This window comes from Lampris incognitus, chromosome 18 (assembly GCF_029633865.1).
Source record: "Lampris incognitus isolate fLamInc1 chromosome 18, fLamInc1.hap2, whole genome shotgun sequence".
Taxonomy (NCBI): Eukaryota; Metazoa; Chordata; class Actinopteri; order Lampriformes; family Lampridae; genus Lampris; species Lampris incognitus.
Window position 1 is genome coordinate 13,411,418 of NC_079228.1, and position 22,154 is coordinate 13,433,571.

Consider the following 22,154-nt stretch of genomic DNA (forward strand, 5'->3'; position numbering starts at 1 on the left):
GCTCTGTCATGTAGATGTTGTAGATGTTGTCTAAAAGGATCCTGCAGGACTACGGTAGTTTTTTCATTTGAAGTCGAACACAAATGAAAAAGGGTGTGTGTTGTGTTACGTTAACATTGTCCACGTGCATCCCCGGTCTCCTTTGCTCTACAGTATTCTGTATGCAGACATAGTGGGCTTCACTCGGCTGGCCAGCGACTGTTCCCCCGGAGAACTGGTGCACATGCTCAACGAGCTCTTCGGCAAGTTTGACCAGATTGCCAAGGTAAAACACAACTGAGAGAATACTTTCCTTTGATCCATCTATCTGTCTACCTCTCTCTCTCTCACACACACACACACAAATACACACACACTTTTTGCAAACTTACACTCGGAGCATGTTCTCTCGCTCTCTCATAGCCCCGTGTTTGTCGACAGCTGCAGGTTGTAACCAGTGTAGGCAGCTCAGATCATATTTGCGCTCTCCAGGGTCCTCCTCTCCTCCATTCTGACAGCTGAGTCATGCTCTCTCGGCTCTCTGACCAGCGGGCCTACAACTGCCTGCCGCTACTGCCGTTATATAAAGCGCGGCCCGACAATGAGGCGGTACACATCCCACATGTGGAACAAGAGCTCGGGAGTGTGCACGTGCGCTGTCTGTGGGCGTATATGTTGTGGCTTGACGCGCTTGAGGCGTTGCTGGGAGGAAGGAAGGAGGGGAGAACGAGACATGTGAAGGGACTAAGTATGAGACAAAGCGGTGATGATGACGATGATGATGGGTGCGTCCTTCACCTCTCCGTGTTTCTCTCTAGGAAAATGAGTGTATGCGCATCAAGATCCTGGGGGATTGCTACTACTGTGTGTCGGGGCTGCCCGAGTCTCTCCCCCACCATGCCAGGAACTGTGTCAAAATGGGCCTGGATATGTGTGAGGCCATCAAGTAAAACACCGTTGCCACTCTAAACACACACACACATTAAAGAGAAAATGGAAAGAGAAAAATGGTAAAATGGATACCAAGTTCAGTTTTGAGCTCTTTTGACATCATAAGCCTGCCGACTAAGCGACAATAACCATGATTGGTTTTCTTTTCCTCTGCCGTCCGTCAACGCCATCTTTCCCTCTCTCATTTCCTGCTCACTCACCGACTACACATGCACACACAGATGTATGATCCTGTCACTTCCTGTCTGGTGCGTCATCTGAGAGAGGTTTTGCTTGCATCTTCTCAGGAAAGTGCGAGACGCCACCGGCGTGGACATCAACATGCGTGTCGGGGTGCATTCTGGGAATGTCCTGTGTGGCGTGATAGGCCTCCAGAAGTGGCAGTACGACGTCTGGTCACATGATGTCACACTGGCCAATCATATGGAGGCAGGGGGTGTGCCCGGGTAAGCCTTTGATTAATCCTCCAACATGCTGTATTTTTTTTACTCGCTTGACAGAGGGTTTAAATCGCAGACAAACAGCTGCCATCTAGAACACCACACAGGCAAGGGGAAGGGGACACTTGAGACCCTGACCCCAGATAAATGATATGATTAATAATATTCAAGGCAGAGAAAGATTAAATAGACTCCTAACCTCAGCGCTGTCCAAACCCTGTCATTTGCAGGAGGGTCCACATCTCTGCGGTGACCTTGCAGCATCTGAAGGGCTCCTATAAGGTGGAACCCGGGGACGGCCAGAGTCGAGATCCCTATCTGAAAGAGCACGGGGTGCTCACATACCTGGTCATCAACCCGAAGGTTAGATGGGATTTTTTTTTTTTTTTTGCTTTTGCATTGGTTTTTATTCGTTTATTTGATTGGGATGATGCAAATTCATCTGGTTTACCTCCACATTGAAGCTAGTTTCCAACTCCTGTCTTGAGTTTGGCTCGTCTTAGAGAACAAGTCAGAGTTATATTATACAGTTAATCAAAAAGAATATGTAGTCAGAAAAACCATGAAGTCATGAGTTAGCTTAGCGGAAATGTGTACATCTCTGATTTTGCGTCAACCATAATTTGAGATTTGTGTTAAAAGTTTAATATCTTGAATTTTATTTGTTGGTGGTGAACTGCGTGTTTCAGGATCCTTGATAGAAAGAGTTGACCGTCTTGCATTGTGGGGCTTTGCAGATACCACTTGCTAAGCCCCTCTCGCCTGTCTGACAATCTCACGTGAAATATCAGGTGCTAGATTTTGTTAGCACTTAAAAAACATTTGAATATAGTGAGACGTCCGGGTAGTGTAGCGGTCTATTCCGCTGCCTACCAACACGGGGATCGCCAGTTCGAATCCCCATGTTACGTCCGGCCTGGTCGGGCATCCCTGCAGACACAATTGACCGTGTCTGCGGGTGGGAAGCCGGGTGTGGGCATGTGTCCTGGTCGCTGCACTAGCGCCTCCTCTAGTCGGTCGGGGCGCCTGTTCAGGGGCTGGTGACTCCACATGTATCGGAGGAGGCATGTGGTAGTCTGCAGCCCTCCCTGGATCGGCAGAGGGGGTGGAGCAGCGACCGGGACGGTAGGAAGAGTGGGGTAATTGGCCAAGTACAACTGGGGAGAAAAAAAGGGGGGGGGGATAAATACACATTTGAATATATGTGAAGTAGGCAAATTGTACTTTTGCTGTATGTGACAGTGAGGTCGTGTCATCTCATGGGACTTCTGCCCCGTGTGTTTAAGGCCCGGTGGCCTGTCTACATACTGTCACACCGTAAGCTCTGTGTGAGAAGAAGTCATAGTGTGCATGTGAAGGTATGGCTGCTTACTAACAAATGACACTGGATGCTCCCCCCAAAAAAAAGCTATCTGGGTGGATTTCATATTGCTTCCTTATGAAGGTGAAAGCAGTTTAGCCAAACTCGATAGGTAAAACACCGCGGATAGTTTCAAGATGGATGCCGTGAACTGTCCCAAAGACTTCCTCAACGTTGTGTTTTTAGTCTGAGAAATGTGCTGCGTTATCTTTGGATATCTAAATTGAATCTTGTTGGTTGACTTGCGAAGAGCTAAAAATATCTATCACACCACTTGTTGTGAATAACTTGTCGTGAGCTTGTTGTGAATAACAAGAAGGCAGGAAAAAGAAACACGGCGCCTTGATGCATGCTCGGTAATCCAGGTAAGGAAATGCCAGCAAGTTGAATCAGTTCATCTGGACACCGTTTATTGAGAGAAACGTTTCATCACTGAAGTGACCTCTTCAGTCTCAACTGGCTGCAGGGCTCCCCACCCTTATAAACGTTACAGTTGCAAAATGGCCGAAAGCAACGCTCGGTTTCTTATGCAACTTACTGTGATCATTAACTAGAGTTACAATGGCCATGTGTACTATTCACAGAGGTTGGGGACTGGTTGCAATCACAGCATTGTAAGATGGTGACAGATGCGGCGTCCGGATGGCTCTGTTGCCTACCAACACGGGGATCGCCGGTTCGAAGCCCTCGTGTTACCTCTGACTTGGTCAGGCGTCCCTATAAAACATAATTAGCCGTGTCTGTGGGCGGGAAGCCGGATGTGGGTATGTGTCCTGGTCACTGCGCTAGCGCCTCCTTTGGTTGGTCGGAGCGCCTGTTCGAGGGCGAGGGGGAACTGGTGGCGATAGCGTGATCCTCCCACGCGCTACCTCCCCCCGGTGAAACTCCTCACTGTCAGGTGAAAAGAAGCAGCTGGCGACTCCACATGTATCAGAGAAGGCATGTGGTAGTCTGCAGCCCTCCCCGGATCGGCGGAGGGGGTGGAGCGGCGACTGGGACGGCTCGGAAGATTTGGGGTAGTTAGCCATGTACAATTAAGAAGAAAAGGAGGGGGGGGGAACCCCCCCCCAAAAAAAATGGTGAAAGATGTATTCTTATCCTCCCCAGATGAGGATGTGCACATCCTTGATAGGGATGAACGCTGGTGTGAACGGGGAGTCAAAGAGGACATCTATTTGAAGAGGGAACGACCATCCCTGAACCGGGGGGGGGGGGGGGCGCTAAGAGTACATCTGTTTTTATTACAGTATTCTCCCAATAAACATTGTGTTCAGATGAAGTGATTCAACCCTCTGGGAAAGAAGCATGGCATTTGTGGGAAAAGAAACGAGAGCTGTGATTGTTGTGTGTTTAAACTGGGGGCAGTTGGAGCAGCTCTTAAAACTGGAGATGGGGGGGGGGTCCCTAGATGTTAACAGATCTCAACCGACCATTGTTCCTTTGAGCCAAGCGTTTCGCTGTGTTTCACACCCACTCAGATGGCGAGTATGTACTCCACAGATGCGAAACAGGTCTGTTTACACTCCAGATAAATGGCTCAAAATGGACAGTCGGCTCCGGTCGACAGAGGCGGACTGACATACTGTCAGTTGTGTGCGCAGGCGTGCACGCGGTACATCCACAAAACCAGAGGTTTTAAACTAAGATGCTCAGTGGGAAATCTGTTAAATATTTTGCATTTTACCCAGTACTGCGAGAGGCGGTTCTACACAACAAATAAACTTAAATCGATGGCCGAACGGAATAAACCGCCGTTCTTGCGGTCCGCTCGTCACGTGGCTGGGAGGTTGGTATCCCAGACTCGCCATAACCGGTCACGGCCAGAGCGTCCACGGGGTAAGGCATTCATTAGGCCACCCTTACCCGAGGGATAGTGGGTGTAGATCGGTGTAGTGTTCGGGGACTCGTCGTTCTCCAGCGACCCCTCTGGCCCATCCGGGCGCCTGCAGCCAAGCAACTGAAAGCATCCTCCCTACGCCTCCTTCGCGGCCTGAAGGTGATGCAATCCATTCGAGGAGGCTTCAGCGGGTAAAGTAGCGAGAGCAGCCAACACGAGTTTGAAGGAAGCTGGTGTTACGACCATCTCCTTCCTGTGGAAACGTGAGCCAGGGGAGTTATTCGACAAGAGCTCCGGCCATATGCCGTTGGGTTAATCGGGCGGGATAAGGGGAAAAACTAGAAATAAATTTATAAAAAATAAGATAAACTTAAATCACAGAAATTTGAATCAGAACCAGCTTTCCTCCTTTGATAGGGAGGAACGCTGGTTTTAACGGGGAGATAAAGAGGCCATCTGTGTGAAGAGGGAACGGCCATAATCTTCGGTCGTTATGCCAGTGTGGGGTTTTTTTGTTTGGTTTTTTTTTTTTTGGCATTTTCCTCCTTTTATCCGATAGCAATAGTCGAGAGACAGAAAAGACGGGAGAGAGGGGGGATGACATGTGGCGAAGGGCCCGGGCTGGATTCGAACCCAGGCTGCTGCGGTAAGGAATCAGCCTTATGGGGTACGTGTTCTACCAAGTGAGCCACCGGGGCGCCCCCCTGCCACTGTATTGTTTATAGGGGTGGGGTTCCTGCAGTCAGCTGAGACTGAAGAGGTCACTTAGATGAGCGATGAAACGTTTCTCTCCGTAAACGTTGTGTCCAGATGAACTAGTTCAACCTTCGGACATTTCCTTACCTGGATTATTGAGCATGCATACAAAGAATAAACCTGGGCGTCCGGGTGGCGGTCTGTTCCATTGCCTACCAACACGGGGATCGCCAGTTTGAATCCCCGTGTTACCTCCAGCTTACTTGGGCGTCCCTACAGACACAATTGGCCGTGTTTGCGGGTGGGAAGCCAGATGTGGGTATGTGTCCTGGCCGCTGCACTAGCGCCTCCTCTGGTTGGTCGGGGTGCCTGTTCCAGGGGGGAGAGGGAACTGGGGGGAATAGCGTGATCCTCCCACGCGCGACGTGCCCCTGGCAAAACTCCTCACTGTCAGGGGAAAAGAAGCGGCTGGCGACTCCACATGTATCGGAGGAGGCATGTGGTAGTCTGCAGCCCTCCCCGGATCGGCAGAGGGGGGTGGAGCAGCGACTGGGACGGCTCAGAAGAGTGGGGTAATTGGCCGGGTACAATTGGGGAGAAAAGGGGAGTAACCCCCCCCCCCAAAAAAGAATAAACCTATACATTGGGCCACCACCTTCATAGGTTACACAACAGATTAAAGGATAAACAGCATCCTTTAGGCCACATCCAGAGCCGGTATGCATAACTATACCACCATATGCGCGCTCATCCAGAAACATAGCCGCAATTTCAAAAGTGACAACAATACCCCGCTCACATAGCACCGTGCACGAAGCAGGAGAGACGTTTTCCCGGGGTGCACGAGTGGATTTATGAACTCACCTCCTGAACAGCTGGAGTCGCCGACTGTGCCTCCACTTACTGCCGGTGTGGCTGCTGTTCCAGACCACTTTATTATGTCCATATTAGTTCAATGATGGCTAAGTTGTGAACATCGTTTTGTTTACTGCCAAGAAGATGTCCACATTACTACTGCCCACCTAACATCTCTATGGTACTGAGTTCGACCTTGTAATATAATTAATTGGCTGGTCATACACTGAAGATATGGTGGTTGTTTTTAATTGGCTAGGTGGGGTGGGGGGTGGTTGTTTTCAGTAAGAAATTGTTCCCTAAATGCAAACTATCATGGTTTTATGTTTTAAGTCTTCCATTACCAAATTGTATGACTTAATTTTACTTATCACTGTAAAAGTATTTCAGTTTTATCTTCTGTCGGGGAGCGAACTCAGCTGAGGGGGCACAGCGACCTTATTGGACGGTCCTGGCCCCCCCATAACACCGATGCTGAGACAGCTACACACGAGGCTTTGCTCGTCCTGCTTTTTCACCGAGAATAACGTTGACTACTTTTTTTTTTTAGATATTCATCTTTCATAACTTGAAAAGATTGATGTCTTCCTGGAAATCACTTCAATCCTCGAGGAGGAAGCTGAAGAAGTGACAGTAAATAAATCACACGTTCTCCAGAGATGTAGCTGGCTTATTAGGTCAACCAGATACTGTAAAAGCTCTTGATTCTGCTTTAATAGACTGCGTGTCAGGTCATCTGCTGGGTCGGAAAAACAGCTTGGCACAATTTCTGACATTTCTTTTCATGATTCATTATTTCATTTATTATTCCGTGATTCAACTTGGGATGGTTGAGATCATCAGTCACACTGACACACTGTCACATCATTTTACCTGTATTACAACTATGGGACCAAGGCAAACCACAAAAAGAGCATAATATGTGTGTGTGTGTGTGTGTGTGTGTGTGTATGTATGTATGTATGTATATGTGTTTGTGTGTGTGTGTATGTATGTATGTATATATATATATATATATATATATATATATATATATATATATATATAGTATACACTACCGTTCAAAAGTTTGGGATCACATTGAAATGTCCATATTTTTGAAGGAAAAGCACTGTACTGTTCAATGAAGATAACTTTAAACTAGTCTTAACTTTAAAGAAATACACTCTATACATTGCTAATGTGGTAAATGACTATTCTAGCTGCAAATGTCTGGTTTTTGGTGCAATATCTACATAGGTGTATAGAGGCCCATTTCAAGCAACTATCACTCCAGTGTTCTAATGGTACAATGTGTTTGCTCATTGGCTCAGAAGGCTAATTGATGATTAGAAAACCCTTGTGCAATCATGTTCACACATCCGAAAACAGTTTAGCTCGTTACAGAAGCTACAAAACTGACCTTCCTTTGAGCAGATTGAGTTTCTGGAGCATCACATTTGTGGGGTCAATTAAACGCTCAAAATGGCCAGAAAAAGAGAACTTTCATCTGAAACTCGACAGTCTATTCTTGTTCTTAGAAATGAAGGCTATTCCATGCGAGAAATTGCTAAGAAATTGAAGATTTCCTACACCGGTGTGTACTACTCCCTTCAGAGGACAGCACAAACGGGCTCTAACCAGAGTAGAAAAAGAAGTGGGAGGCCGCGTTGCACAACTGAGCAAGAAGATAAGTACATTAGAGTCTCTAGTTTGAGAAACAGACGCCTCACAGGTCCCCAACTGGCATCTTCATTAAATAGTACCCGCAAAACACCAGTGTCAACATCTACAGTGAAGAGGCGGCTGCGGGATTCTGGGCTTCAGGGCAGAGTGGCAAAGAAAAAGCCATATCTGAGACTGACCAATAAAAGAAAAAGATTAAGATGGGCAAAAGAACACAGACATTGGACAGAGGAAGACTGGAAAAAAGTGTTGTGGACGGATGAATCCAAGTTTGAGGTGTTTGGATCACAAAGAAGAACGTTTGTGAGACGCAGAACAAATGAAAAGATGCTGGAAGAATGCCTGACGCCATCTGTTAAGCATGGTGGAGGTAATGTGATGGTCTGGGGTTGCTTTGGTGCTGGTAAGGTGGGAGATTTGTACAGGGTAAAAGGGATTCTGAATAAGGAAGGCTATCACTCCATTTTGCAACGCCATGCCATACCCAGTGGACAGCGCTTGATTGGAGCCAATTTCATCCTACAACAGGACAATGACCCTAAACACACCTCCAAATTGTGCAAGAACTATTTAGAGCAGAAGCAGGCAGCTGGTATTCTATCGGTAATGGAGTGGCCAGCGCAGTCACCAGATCTGAACCCCATTGAGCTGTTGTGGGAGCAGCTTGACCGTATGGTACGCAAGAAGTGCCCATCCAACCAATCCAACTTGTGGGAGCTGCTTCTGGAAGCGTGGGGTGCAATTTCTCCAGATTACCTCAACAAATTAACAGCTAGAATGCCAAAGGTCTGCAATGCTGTAATTGCTGCAAATGGAGGATTCTTTGACGAAAGCAAAGTTTGATGTAAAAAAAATCTTATTTCAAATACAAATCATTATTTCTAACCTTGTCAATGTCTTGACTCTATTTTCTATTCATTTCACAACATATGGTGGTGAATAAGTGTGACTTTTCATGGAAAACACAAAATTGTTTGGGTGATCCCAAACTTTTGAACGGTAGTGTATATATATATATATATATATAAAGTGTTGTAGTACTTGAGTCCAGGACTCGGACTTCCGACTGGAGTCCTGATTTTCAGGACTCGTGACTGGACTTGGACTTGAGCACTGACTGCATTCAGACTCGGAAGGTGGAGATGAGGACTCGGACTTGTTAATAGATAGACTGTTTTTTTTTGGTAATAGGCCCTAATAATTTGGCATAAGATATTGATAGCTATATGAATACCGTAACATTGATCACCCAATGTGGTGATCAATAGCTTTTTTACGATGCCAGAGTGGCGCACTGGAGCCCATCTTGGAACTCGACTCAGACTCAACCTTGATGACTCGGACTCACGTAATGGGGACTTGACTCGGTCTCGACTCAGACTCGTCTTTGGGGACTCTGACTCGAACACTGGAGACTCGACTCAGACTCGAGGTTTAGTGACTCGACTATACATATATATATATATATAAGTTTAGTTACGCAGTTAAATTTGTACATGTATACCTCTCTTATGCTCTAAATTCAATTCAGTTCAGCTCCATTTAAATCAATTCAGTTCCCTTTTATTTACTGGAGACTGCTGGCATGACATCTACTGACAAAGCAATTTCTGGAAATAAAAATGTCAACAGTCATTTTTAATAGAAAATTCATCAGAGAGAGAACAGATATTGATCACAGCCTCATCTCTTTAAGTTGTACATTTTGTAACTTCCTGGCACATTTTTACTTCGACTGCCAGATAAGGAATGCATTAGTGCAAAAACCATGTCAGACATCTCTAATATCACTCCGTCTCTTTCTCGGCCTTTGCCCCCCCCCCCCCCGGTTCTTGCAGACTGAGCGGCACAGCCCCCACCTGGGCGTGCGCTCTCGCCCATCTCTGGACGGGGGCAAAATGAGGGCTTCTGTCAGGATGACTCGGTACCTTGAGTCCTGGGGAGCAGCCAAGCCCTTCGCCAACCTCCACCACCGAGACAGCATGACCACTGACAACGGCAAGATCAACACCACTGTGAGCGGATGCATGCACAAATACACCTATCCATCAGTGTAAACACACACACACACACACACAGGGCATGTGGTCATTGATATTAATCACTAATAGACAGAGAGACTTATGATATATTCCGCTTCTAGGATGTTCCAATGGGGCAGTACCACTACCAGAGACAAGAGAGGTGAGACAGAGGCCGATGCTGGTCATACATCCATGTCACATGTAACTTTCTGCCCCATCGTGACGGGGTTTCACCGCTCAGAATAAAACATTCTACTCCTCCGTTACCTTTCATATGCAATTCCCCTTTTTACTTACAGGTCCAAATCTCAGAGGAGGCGATTCGAAGAGGAACTTAATGAGCGGATGATTCGAACCATCGACGGCATTAACTCGCAGAAGTCAGTACTGTCTCTTTCCGCTCACCCTTGGTCCACATCTTCCCCTTGACAATGAGAGATGGCATTTGCTGGCATGGTTCCCTCTGGAGCTGGGCAGTAGCAAATATCAAGTCGGTAACTCTCGCCTCACATCGACTCTTCTCGCTCTTTTCTCCAGGCAGTGGCTCAAGTCTGAGGACATCCAGAGGATTTCATTGTTCTTTCACAACAAAGCACTGGAGAAAGAGGTATCTAGACTAATACACAAACCATACGACATGCGTTAGTACCAAGATATGGACCTATGTACATCCTGCTGAAGCATAACCCTGTTGTGTAGGCTGTGCAGCCTTGTTGGAAAAGAGAAGAAAATGCATGCTCTGCTACACACCCCGTAGTTAAAGCACTCTCTATATCACACCTGAGGTGCTTTAACACTAGAATGACAAAGGTGGTCATTTTGACCGTTTTGGATTTTCAGATTAATAACTTTGGGGGGGGGGGGATACAGACCTGCCGCTCCCTGAATGCTCCTAAAATTGCATATATTTGTATTAAAATGAGTTTTAGATCAATTCCACACAAAAAAGCTTTCATAAGATCTATCTAAAACGACCACGAGCGGTCAAAATAACCGCGTGTAATTTGCACGTCATGTCACTATTTACGACGTGTGTTGGTCACATCATTTCCTTCGACGTTCATTACTCTGTCCTAGAAACACATTAGCGTCCTCCAGTGCAGAGAAATACTCTAAACTTGATTTCTGATTATGTCCAACATGTCTGGTTACAGATGCCATTTCAGATGCACCATGGCTACCACTGAGGCGTCTCAGTATTTACAAGCGTTGGACAGTGGCCATTTTAAATTGTTTGAAAAACAGTATTAAAGTTGTTAAAATATTAATTTTGGTGTCAGCTTCTTAACAGACATACTAACATATGTAATGCATTAATATCTCAATTGGGTATTTATACTGACAGAATATAGAGTTTAAAAACCGTGGCGGTCAAAATGACCGCCCACGGTCGTTCTAGTAGTTTTTAAGTTCCGGTCGTTGTTTGGGACTGTTTTAATATTTATTTTCAGTTCTTTTTTTTTACATTTTACGTTTGTTAGATTAGCAATATGTGTTTTCCGTTTTGTTTTTCAGGTAGTATTTTCACTTTTTCAATTTGCTATTGAACTTCGACCATGCCTCTCTGAAGTTTAAATTCTTTAAAAATAGTATTATAGTGGTTAAAATGTTAATTTTGGTGTCAGTTAGTTTCCTAACAGACATGCTAACATATGCAGTGCATTAATATCTCAATTGTGTATTTATCTTGACAGAGTGTAGAGTTTAAAAACCAGCGGTCATTTTGACCGCCCATGGTCGTTTTAGGTAGGAGGGAAATCTCGGTCGTTCTTTAATAAGAATAATTCGGCTGCCGTCTTGTCCTATTCTTTTCTCAACAGTACAGATCCACAACGTTGCCTGCCTTCAAGTACTATGTCACCTGCGCATGTCTCATATTCAGCTGTATCTTCATAGTGCAGGTCCTGGTCTTGCCCAAGTAAGTCTCTACATTTCACCTGCTGTTGCAGACTACTTACCCCCCTGCTAACATTACCAACAATAAGCCGCTTTTGACTGCTTTTCTACTATTCCTTCAACGATGTCCCTTTCTCGCTGCTTTTCCTCAAAACAGGCAATGATGCATCAGCATTCTCGAACCTTCACAGGCCAGTATGCTGATTTAAGAAAGCCAGCTGAGCGAGGCAGAGCAGCTTGACAAAATGCAAAAACGGATAGTGATGAAAAGGCACCATGTCTGGTAGTGATTATAGATCAAGTGAATCAAACTGCAGCGTCTCTTTGATGGCAAGAAGAGAAATCCATGATCATGCTAATTTACGGCTCAAAGGAACCAAAGATGTAATGCACCATCTGAGAGGCTATTGATTTTCTGATTCATTTCTCTCTCGTTCTCCCAGTGGTCTTTTCTCTCCCCGCTATTTAGACATGACATCATCTCTTTTATGGCAGGCATACTTAAATCAAACCCCGCTGTTGTGTCTCCATAGAACAACTTTACAGTCCAGTGTCGATAAATGCATGCTTGGTAGCAAATAGAGCTAGAATCCGAGGACGAATGCATTCAGACCTTCATTACATTCCTCGTCGCGGGTGGCCCCACAAAGGGCATAGACATGGCATAGACATGGTGAGAACTGTCATGTAATGTGATGTATGTGTGTGTGTGTGTGTGTGTGTGTGTGTGTGTGTGTGTGTGTGTGTGTGTGTGTTCGTGTTCCAGAACTGCTGTATTGGGGATCTCCTTTGGACTGGCATTCCTGCTGTTGGCATTGATCCTGCTCATATGCTTTGCCAGTCACATTTTGGTGAGCCCGCTGTACTTACCTAAACTGTACATGGATTTATGCACACACACACAAACACAGACACACACACACACGCACACACCATCAATGGCGGTCAGCCGGGGTCGAGTACGACTGTCCTCCTTCTAGGTCCTCGTGGATCCTCAGGTGGGTGTACAGGGCGATCCTGGAGCCACATATTTTGGGGCAATGTGGGCAAGGGTGTGAAGAAGTGGCTGAGGATGTGGTTTAGACCTTTCTGGTAACTCGCTCCTTTCTGAGTCTGCCCTTGTTTTCAGCAGCACAGTGGAGGTCATGGTTGGAGCGCCCAGCACCCTCACGGACAGCGGGTCTCCAGGCCTCCCTGTGTTTGCTGGTTGTTCCCAGGTGTTAAGGTGGATGCCGAACCTTTTGATGTGGGCCTCCATTTTATCTTTATATCACTTATTTTGCCCTCCTGGGGCACAGTGTCCTGTCATGAGCTCAGAGTAAAGGACTTGTTTTGGGAGGCGAGAGTCAGACATGTGCAGGACATGGTCAGTCTATCTCAGCTGATGTTGTGCGATAGTGGAAGTTATAGTGGGCATGTTGGCCTCCTCAAGGACTCTGAACTTGGCGCGCTTATCCTCCCAGCTGATCTTACGGATCTTCCTGAGGCATTGCTGTTGGTATGCCTCGAGTGCCTTCAAGTGCCTGCTTTATGTTGTCCAGGTTTCTGACCCATACAGTAGGGTGGGCAGCACTACCGCTTTGTATACCAACTTTTTTTTTTCTAGCCTGAAGGTTGCAGTTTTCAAAAACCCTTTTACTCAATCTTGAGAAGGCCCGGTTGGCACAACTGAGACGATGGTGTATTTCAATGTCAATGTTGGCTTTGGAGGAGGGAAGGCTGCCAAGATATGGGAACTGTTTCACATTTTCGAGTCTGGTGTTGTCTACAGAGCTGGATGGGGCAGAGCAGGCATATTTCTTGTTGGGCAGGGGTTGGAAGAGGATGTGGGTCTTTTTTTTATGTTTGTTTTTTTAGGGGGGGATTCCCCCCTTTTTTTCTCCCCAGTTGCTCTTGGCCAATTACCCTGCTCTTCTGACCGTCCTGGTCGCTGCTCCACCCCCTCTGCAGATCCGGGGAGGGCTGCAGACTACCATATGCCTCCTCCCATACATGTGGAGTCGCCAGCTGCTTCTTTTCACCTGACAGTGAGGAGTTTCACAAGGGGGACATAGCACGTGAGAGGATCACACTATTCCCCCCAGTTCCCCCTCCCCCGAACAGGTGCCCCAACCGTCCAGAGGAGGCGCTAGTACAGCGACCAGGACACATACCCACATCCGGCTTCCCACCTGTAGACACAGCCAATTGTGTCTGTAGGGATGCCTGACCAAGCCGGAGGTAACACAGGGATTCGAATCGGCAGTCCCGTGTTGGTAGGCAACAGAATAGACCGCTATGCTACCCGGACACTTGATATGGGTCTTTTTTATGGTAATGGCCAGATTAAGCTGCTTCTTGTATGTTGCTCTTCTACAAGGGACACTAAGGCGTTGTCATCAGCGTACTGCAGCTCAATGATGGATGTGGTGGTGGTTTTACCTTTAGCGCTGAATCTGTCAATGTTCAGAAGATTCCTATCAGTGCTGTACATGAGTTTGACTCCCTGAGGCAGATTGAGACCCCGTGAGGTGGAGAATGGTGGCAATGAAGACAGAGGACAGGGTTGGGGCAATGACACGGCCTTGTTTAACTCCTGTGTGGACCTTGAAGGACTTTGTCTCATCTCTGTAACTGCTGAGAACTCTAGCTGACATATTGTCATGTAGTAGTTGTAGTACTCTGATATAATTGTCAGGGCAGCCTATTTTTGACAGAACTAGCCAGAGGGCCTGGCGGTTTATAGAATCAAAAGCTTTGGTTAAGTCTATAAAGGCCATGTACAATGGTTGATTCTGTTCCTGGGCTTTTTCTTGTAGTTGGCGAGTGGTAAAAATCATGTCCATGGTGCCTCTGTTAGGATGAAAACCGCTCTGGGATACTGGCAGAATTTCCTCTGATATTGGGAGGAGTCTGTTGGCCAAGACCCTAGCCAGGGCTTTCCCTGTGGTGGAAAGTAGTGAAATGCCATGGTAGTTTCCACACTCAGCTTTGTCCCCTTTCTTAAAGATAGAAACAATGAATGCGTCCTTAAATTAAGTTTCCTTTATTAATCCCCTTGGGGAAATTCAGTTACTGCAAATTAACCCATCCCAGCTGTGATCTGTGTAGTTAGGAGCAGTGGGCTGCCGCCTTCATGCAGCACCCAGGGACCAACTCCAGTTCTTTTCCCGTTGCCGTGGTCAGGGGCACAGACAGGAGTATAAACCCTAACGTGCCTGTTTCTTTTGATGGTGGGGGAAACCAGAGCACCCAGAGAGAAGCCACCGCAGACACGGGGAGAACATGCAAACTCCACACAGAGGATGACCTGGGATGACCCCCAAGGTTGGACAACCCCGGGGGTCAAACCCAGGACCTTCTTGCTGTGAGTTAACAGTGGTAACGACTGGGCCACCGTGCCACCCTAATTGCACAGGGATTTCCTCTTTTTCCCATATTTTAAGTAGCAGGGCATGGATATGTCTGAGGAGAGTAGGTCCACCTGCCCTCAGTACTTCTGCTGGTATTCCATCAGGACCAGCAGCCTTGTTGATTTTCATCTTCCTGGTGGGATCTTGGACTTCTCTTAGACTAGGTGGTGCTGCCATGATCAAGTGAGCATTATTCTCTTAAAACTGGGCCACCTTCCATTATCGTGGGTCATCAATGACCTTGTCTGTCCTGACCCAGTTGTTCTGTTTACACTGTTTGTACAATGGCGAGGCAGCAAGAGACCATCATGGGGAGACAGAGAGAGAAACAGACAGACAGGTTGTTGGGGGTCAGACTTTTCATCAATTTCACACCGAGCATATTCTCCATAACAACCTCTGTGGCCGCTGGGAGACACAAGTGTATTGTAACGTGCATGGATAAGTAGACACGTTAGCCTTTGGCTAACGGGTCGGACCCTTTAGTTGAGCGGTTAGCGATGTCTCCCGCGGTGTGGGAAATACGGGTTTGCGTCCCGGCTGCGGCGGTTCCTGTGGTTGCCCCCCGAATTCACTACAGTATCATAACCTGCAGCCCCATATAACGTGTGTATGTGTGTTCGTGTTATCATTCAAGTCCTTGAGGAAATAGCACAAACTTCACCGAAAGTTTGTGTCTCCATTTCTCGGCAATGCTAGTAAGACTTGTTTTTCATCCAGTAAGTGCTACTCCTGTGTCACATGACCAAGTAAATTCGTATTGATAAGATCTTTTTTTTTAACTCTAGATGTTATGGTTTCACAATATCCAGAAACTACCTCATTAAAGGGGGAATACCTTCAGTTTAGACTTTCCAGAGATGTTATATCTGTGACTTAGAATGGATGGATTTGAACCGGTGAACCTTTACCACAACCCAGGTAGCCTTATCTCTGTAACGTCATGTAAAACTGACAGCCAGCTAACTGCACGGAAGTACCCATGGCCATAGCCTCTGAAAATAGGAGTATGATTTCCCTGGCAAAAGTGATGTCATCACCACATAATCTTTTGGTAAGAGCTTTATTGCACAGATTTAGACAATCTCTGTGAATTGCATTGTTGGGGTTGAAAATTCCGTCCCTTAACCGAGCCCCTCCACACATAGCATTTGTAAAACATGGCTGATTAGTTTTGGCTCTCTTGTTTCTGGTTTTGTTCTCGTCTGTTCAAGCCTAAAAACACTGACCCAAGTGCAATTGGCTTTTAAAAAAAAGTGTTTTAAAACCGAGTGCCATTCCACTCTTAACCTGTGTCCTGACTCCTGATGGTGACGCTGTCAGCATCTTTCTACCATGCGTCTGAATCACAGCTGGGAGCCAACAGACACGACGAGGCCTGAGATGCTCAGTAAGACGGAAACAGTAAAGTTAATCCCTGTATGGCCTGTTTTGGCTGTTTGTATAGCTCTTGTACAAGGGTGAAACTGTCATTTTCTCTTTTTGAGTCTCACTCCCATCTCTTAAAGAGTAACTAAACCCTTGACCACTGTAGTCCACCATAGTGAGTTTGCTGACATCTACAGGTTAAAAACCACGTAAAGGTTAAAAACAGGGCAAGCTGGTCTTGGTACTCTGTGAAGTTAGCATAGCAGGATACACAGAGCTGCAGACAATAACATTAATAATGGATCTGTTTGATCAGAACTGACAGACAGACGGACAGAACCAGCACTAACAACTGTCAATAGTACTGTCGACGCCGGTTCATCCAGCAGATCCATTATGTTATTATCTGCAGCTGTGTTTATCCTTCTACGCTAACGCCACAGCGTACCAAGACCAGCCAGGAGCGTGTCTGTGTTCGCTCAGCTCTATGTTCCCTCACCTTAACCCTAACCTAACTATATCACTATAGGGCTGACCCTGCCAGGCTGCCATGTTTTAACCTTTACATGGTTTTTAACCTGTCGTCGTCAGCAAGCTCACTAAAATGCTCCATTACTCTCTTAACCTTTGTCTCATCCATCTGTCAAGTCGTGTGTGTGTGTGTGTCCTCAGAAGGGTGGTAAACGTCCCCTCTGCTCGCTTCCCTGGTTCCCCAACTCCTCAAGCATCATCATCGCCAACAAGCCCTGGTTACGACTGGTCCTCACGGTGGCAACCACCACCCTCATTCTGGTGATGGCTGTCTTTAACATGGTGAGAAACAGGTCACCGGTAACGTCGCAGCACAGTTAAATCCAACGATGAAAAGTGTGCGACACTGCATACTGTACTGTCATGTGTACTGTGTTCACCACGTAACGTAAGGTAAATTATATCTGTATTTTCCCCATAAGTTCTTCTTGGAAGACAAAGTTCAGTCGACCGTCCCACGCGTGAATCTAACCAACGGCAGCCTGCTGACCTCGCACAGTCACAGCCAACCCACAGACGAAAGCAAGTTCTATCTGCCTGTAAGTAAGAGGGGGAAGAGATTAAAATACTTTAGTGGAGAAAAGCCAAGAGATTTTTCACTTAGCTGCACGTTGCGCTCGTGTTCAGTTTCATACCTGTTCTGTGGATGGGATGAGTTACAAGTATGCATGAAAGCAACGGGGGCATCTGCTGTGGAGATCGGTCACTGGGAAATGGCCGCGTTTGCTAGGATATAATATCCCTTTCTGTTCGGTATTCATTGCCATAAAAGTGCATCTTACATAGATAAATAAATAAATACACAATATGCAGGTAACACTTCAGTCTTTTTCCCCAGTTTCTCCCACAACCTGCATATTTATCTAGATTTTCTCTCCAAGCCAGAAAACCCCAACATACCTTACCAAAGACTGTTACGTCTGTCTTCCCTGTTTAAATAATGTAACAAAAAAAAAAGTGGAGGGAATTAATCTTTAACAACACTGTGGGTTCAGCAGAGCAATTCCCTTTTTTTGTTTAAATGAAATCCAATGAGCTGCCCTCGTATGTCTGAATGGGTGAAGTCTTAAATTCCTATTAAGCATGGTCACATACGGACCACATTCTACATCCTGTTGAGAGTAAACGTCTCTGTTTAGGCCTAATGCACGGCTCTCCGTGTTATCTTATACATCACCAGATGTGCAGCTTGTTCACTGCTGCAGATGCACGCTCTCCAAGATTTTAAGGGGATGTAATTTGTCAAGATGCAGAGACTTTCTCATGTGTTAAGTTTCTGCTGAGGCGACACAATTCACTCCCAGCGGAAACTTTCAACCTTGTTTGTCTTTATGCGTGCTCAATAATCCAGGTAAGAAAATCAAAGAATCACTTCATCTAGATGCAGAGTTTGACAGAAACGTTTCATCACTCATCTAAGTAACGATCGAAGCCAATGATCAGTTTCATATGCAAATATGGACGTGACCATTAACTAGAGTTGCAATGGCCATGTGTGCTATTCACAGAGGATTTGGGAATGTTTGCAACCACAGCATTGTAAGATGGTGACAGATGTACTCTTAGCCCCCCCCCCCCCGAGGGACCCCAAAACATGCTGCATCAAAAACTGGTCCCCCCCCCAATGATCAGGTCCCCCGGCACAAACAGAGCAATAAAGTATATGCTGTTAAGTGCTAGGAGGATTGCCGTGACTTGTACATTGGGGAAACTAGACACTGGCCAAGAGGATGGCACAACACAGGAGAGCTAACACATCAGGCCAGGACTCCACTGTCTACACCCATCTACAGACCAGTGGCCACTCTTTCAGGGTTGAGGGTGTGCACATCCTTGATAGGGATGAACGCTGGTTTGAACTGGGAGTCAGAGGCCATCTATGTGAAGAGGGAACAACCATCCCTGAATCGGGGGGGGGGGTACATCTGTCACCATCTTACAGTGCTGTGATGGCAAACATTCCCAAATCCTCTGTGAATAGTACACAAGGCCATTGAAACTCTAGTTAATGGTCACATCCATATTTGCATATGAAACTGATCATTAGTTTCGGTCGTTATGCATCTGTATTGTTTATAGGGGGGAGATACATGCAGTCACTTTAGACTGAAGAGGTCACATAGATGAGTAATGAAACGTATCTGTCAATAAACGTTGTATCCAGATGACCTGATTCAACTTTCTTTGATTTCAACATTGTTGGTAATTGTCTCTTCCTTCTCTCTCTCTCTCTCTCTCTCTCTCTCTCTCTCTCTCTCTCTCTCTCTCTCTCTCTCTCTCTCTCTCACACTCTAGTACTTCATCTACTGCTGTATCCTGGGCCTGATGTCATGTTCAGTGTTTCTGAGGATTAACTATGAGCTAAAGATGGTGGTGATGCTGATTGCCGTAGTGATTTACAACATCATCATTCTCCAGACACATGCGCCCCTGCTGGATAGTTACAGTACTGCGCTACACCGCACTCAAACACTGGATAGGTTGGTCCATACAATACCAACTCTCTCGCTCGCTCGCTCGCTCGCTCTCTCCCTCTCTCTCTCTCTTTGTCAGATGTTATTCTTCTGCCTCGGTGGCTGTATAACAAGTCATTAGACACCTGTGTGTAGAAACAATACTTCCACATGCTGTCAAACAACAGGGGGAAAGACGATTCGGTACACTTTCTATGAAGCTTGCATCTATAACGCCCTATAAGCATCTATAACGCCCTATAAGCATAGCTATAAGTCATAGTAAGATTCATTATAACCATGCATATGCCCTCACAACACCTCATAACCAGCTTTATGATACATTATGTCAATTTAAAACGGATTTATGCATTATAAATATGTCATCATTAGCCTGTTTATCTGTCAAATGTCATAATGCATCATAGCCAACTTGTTTTGCTTAAGTTTTGTAGAGATGCATATTGAGACTTCAGTGTTATTTCACAGTCTTCAGCTATAGCCGTTAATCATTGTAATACACATTATAGGAAAGTATGGGCATTATGGATGCAATAGATGCTTATAGGGCGTTATAGATGCTTATAGAGCATTATAGATGCAAGCTTCATAGAAAGTGTTACTGAAGATTCTGACTGGGCGAGGTTAAGAAATAGGTGTTTATTACAATGAAAGGGTTTTCAGATTTGAATGACAACTAACGAAAGGCTGGACACCCATTGTTCAACTAATTCTAATGTTTTCTACCTTCCAAATGTGACTCATGAGCATTTCTCTCTCTGTCCTTTCAGGCCAGGGGTTTTAAAGGATCTGAAGACGATGGGTTCTGTGTCTCTGTTCATCTTCTTTATTACTCTGCTGGTGTTGGCCAGGCAGGTCGGTAATTTCACCATCACCAGGCACCATAGTGAGATCACTGTTGAATCAGTATGTTGGATATGGCAATATGAAACCACTGGTTTATGAAGCACACTTGTTTTCCAAAACACCACTGACATGTACTCCGATCAAACACGCCCCAGTACGACAGCAATGCACATTCATGGGTTCTGCGATTGCACGTACGTCTCAAAAGTCACCAAACACAGCTGAGTACTCCATCTACCCATGCATCTGGTCTCATCAGTCGATGTAGACTGAGCTAAACTCAGCTGACACGGATACCATGAGAGCACAGAGACGCGGTGTGTGTGTGTGTGTGTACACACTCTTTTGGGGTATCATCCATCAGTGCTGACCAGAAGCAGATGTGCTGCACTTGTAGTCTTGTCCCCCCCCCCAGGGGTTCTAATATGTACCCAAAACTGGAGCTCCTCTGTGAACAACAGTCTGTTCAAACAGATTCTCCCGTGTGTTCGGTTCTGGGTCACCCTCACCAGATTGGGGGGGGGGGGGTCAGGGGGTGTTGGAGTTGTTTCATAAACAAACTTTATTGTGCAAGAACTCTTTGTCGCTGTCTGACAGCATACATCAAGTAGCGAATATTCACACCTCCCCCCTCGCACCTTGTGTTTTGACAGAAATGTAGGACTATGGAAACCTTTCGGATGGATAGAGGGGGCACGTGTCCCAAGAGCACCATTTTTGTATGATCTTAGCTCAACTACTAACACATTTTGCCTTGCACAAAACAAAGCAACAAAAAAAAAAATCAACCCCTGTGTTAGAGGGAGGAGAAGACCGCCTGCTGTAATTTATCTTTCATAAACAGCTGCACCATGGAGAGAGGCTCATTTACAACCTTGTTAGCTGCTTTCTAAACAGTATCTGGAATTAGCTTACCCTCCCGCTGGCCTACTTAGTAGGGCCCTGGAGCTACTAGAATTCCTATCTCCTGAACAGAACCAAATTCGCACACACACGCGCGCGCACACGCACACACGGGGAGCACAAATTGCTTGTCCAATGAGAGCTGGTTGGCGGCATGTCTCCATTCTTGATTCATCCTCGGGCAAAAGAAGCAAATACTCGGATAGCGTCTCACCAGAGAACACCGTGTAAGCTGCAGGAGCCCTGGTTAAAACCGTGCCCTGCCGCACTCTCAAGGGCCAGCTCTCCAGTACAAACATGTGCAGCACCGAGACCTCTGGCCATGCACTTCGTGATGTATGTCTCACAAGAGATGGGGCATACAGCCATGGATATGTGTACACACACACACACACACACACACACACTAGAGGGACCGGCCCACAGGTAGCTCGAAGCGTTCACACTCATTCGGGGACTCCCATCCCTGATGCACACGCATAGCACACACACTCCTGGGGTATTCTGACCTTGTTCTGTGAGTCGCTTTGACACAGTTAGACATGTTTAGATATCCCCTCAAGCATGAATAACCAATGACCCAGAAGCGGCTATCTTTTATGCAAAACAGCCCTATCCGCTTACTGTTGTCTTGAGCGGCGGAGAGTAAAAATCCCTGTTTCTTTTTCATTTTATTGGGGCATTAATTTTCTATGAATACCAAGCGTGCTGTTTAGTTCCCATTAGCCAGGTCGACCCGGAGAGCCTATAAAAGGTTGCGCTTGACAGGAATGACGAGAATAAAATGCGACCGGCCCATCTCAAAGTAAACGTCTCTGACCATGACGGAATAAGAAATTAGGCGGCCGAATGTGCCGGAGCTACAAGCCGAGCAGACAGGCCGACTCCAACGCTCCTCGACTCGAATATATATCCACACTCCGTGCTCGAATTCATG

General features: G+C 46.2%; 1 protein-coding gene across 1 annotated transcript in view; it reads left to right on the plus strand.

Moving 5' to 3' along the window:
* Positions 1–22,154, plus strand: part of adcy2b (adenylate cyclase 2b (brain)) — a 49,561-nt gene that overhangs the window by 24,888 nt on the left and 2,519 nt on the right. The window contains exons 7-20 of the mRNA XM_056298411.1: positions 154–265; positions 798–925; positions 1,218–1,376; positions 1,601–1,733; positions 9,622–9,798; positions 9,927–9,967; positions 10,107–10,187; positions 10,345–10,414; positions 11,628–11,725; positions 12,470–12,554; positions 17,136–17,276; positions 17,417–17,533; positions 19,290–19,474; positions 20,239–20,323. Coding sequence (XP_056154386.1) covers positions 154–265; positions 798–925; positions 1,218–1,376; positions 1,601–1,733; positions 9,622–9,798; positions 9,927–9,967; positions 10,107–10,187; positions 10,345–10,414; positions 11,628–11,725; positions 12,470–12,554; positions 17,136–17,276; positions 17,417–17,533; positions 19,290–19,474; positions 20,239–20,323 — 1,612 coding nt within the window. The remainder of the gene's footprint in view (positions 1–153; positions 266–797; positions 926–1,217; positions 1,377–1,600; positions 1,734–9,621; positions 9,799–9,926; positions 9,968–10,106; positions 10,188–10,344; positions 10,415–11,627; positions 11,726–12,469; positions 12,555–17,135; positions 17,277–17,416; positions 17,534–19,289; positions 19,475–20,238; positions 20,324–22,154) is intronic.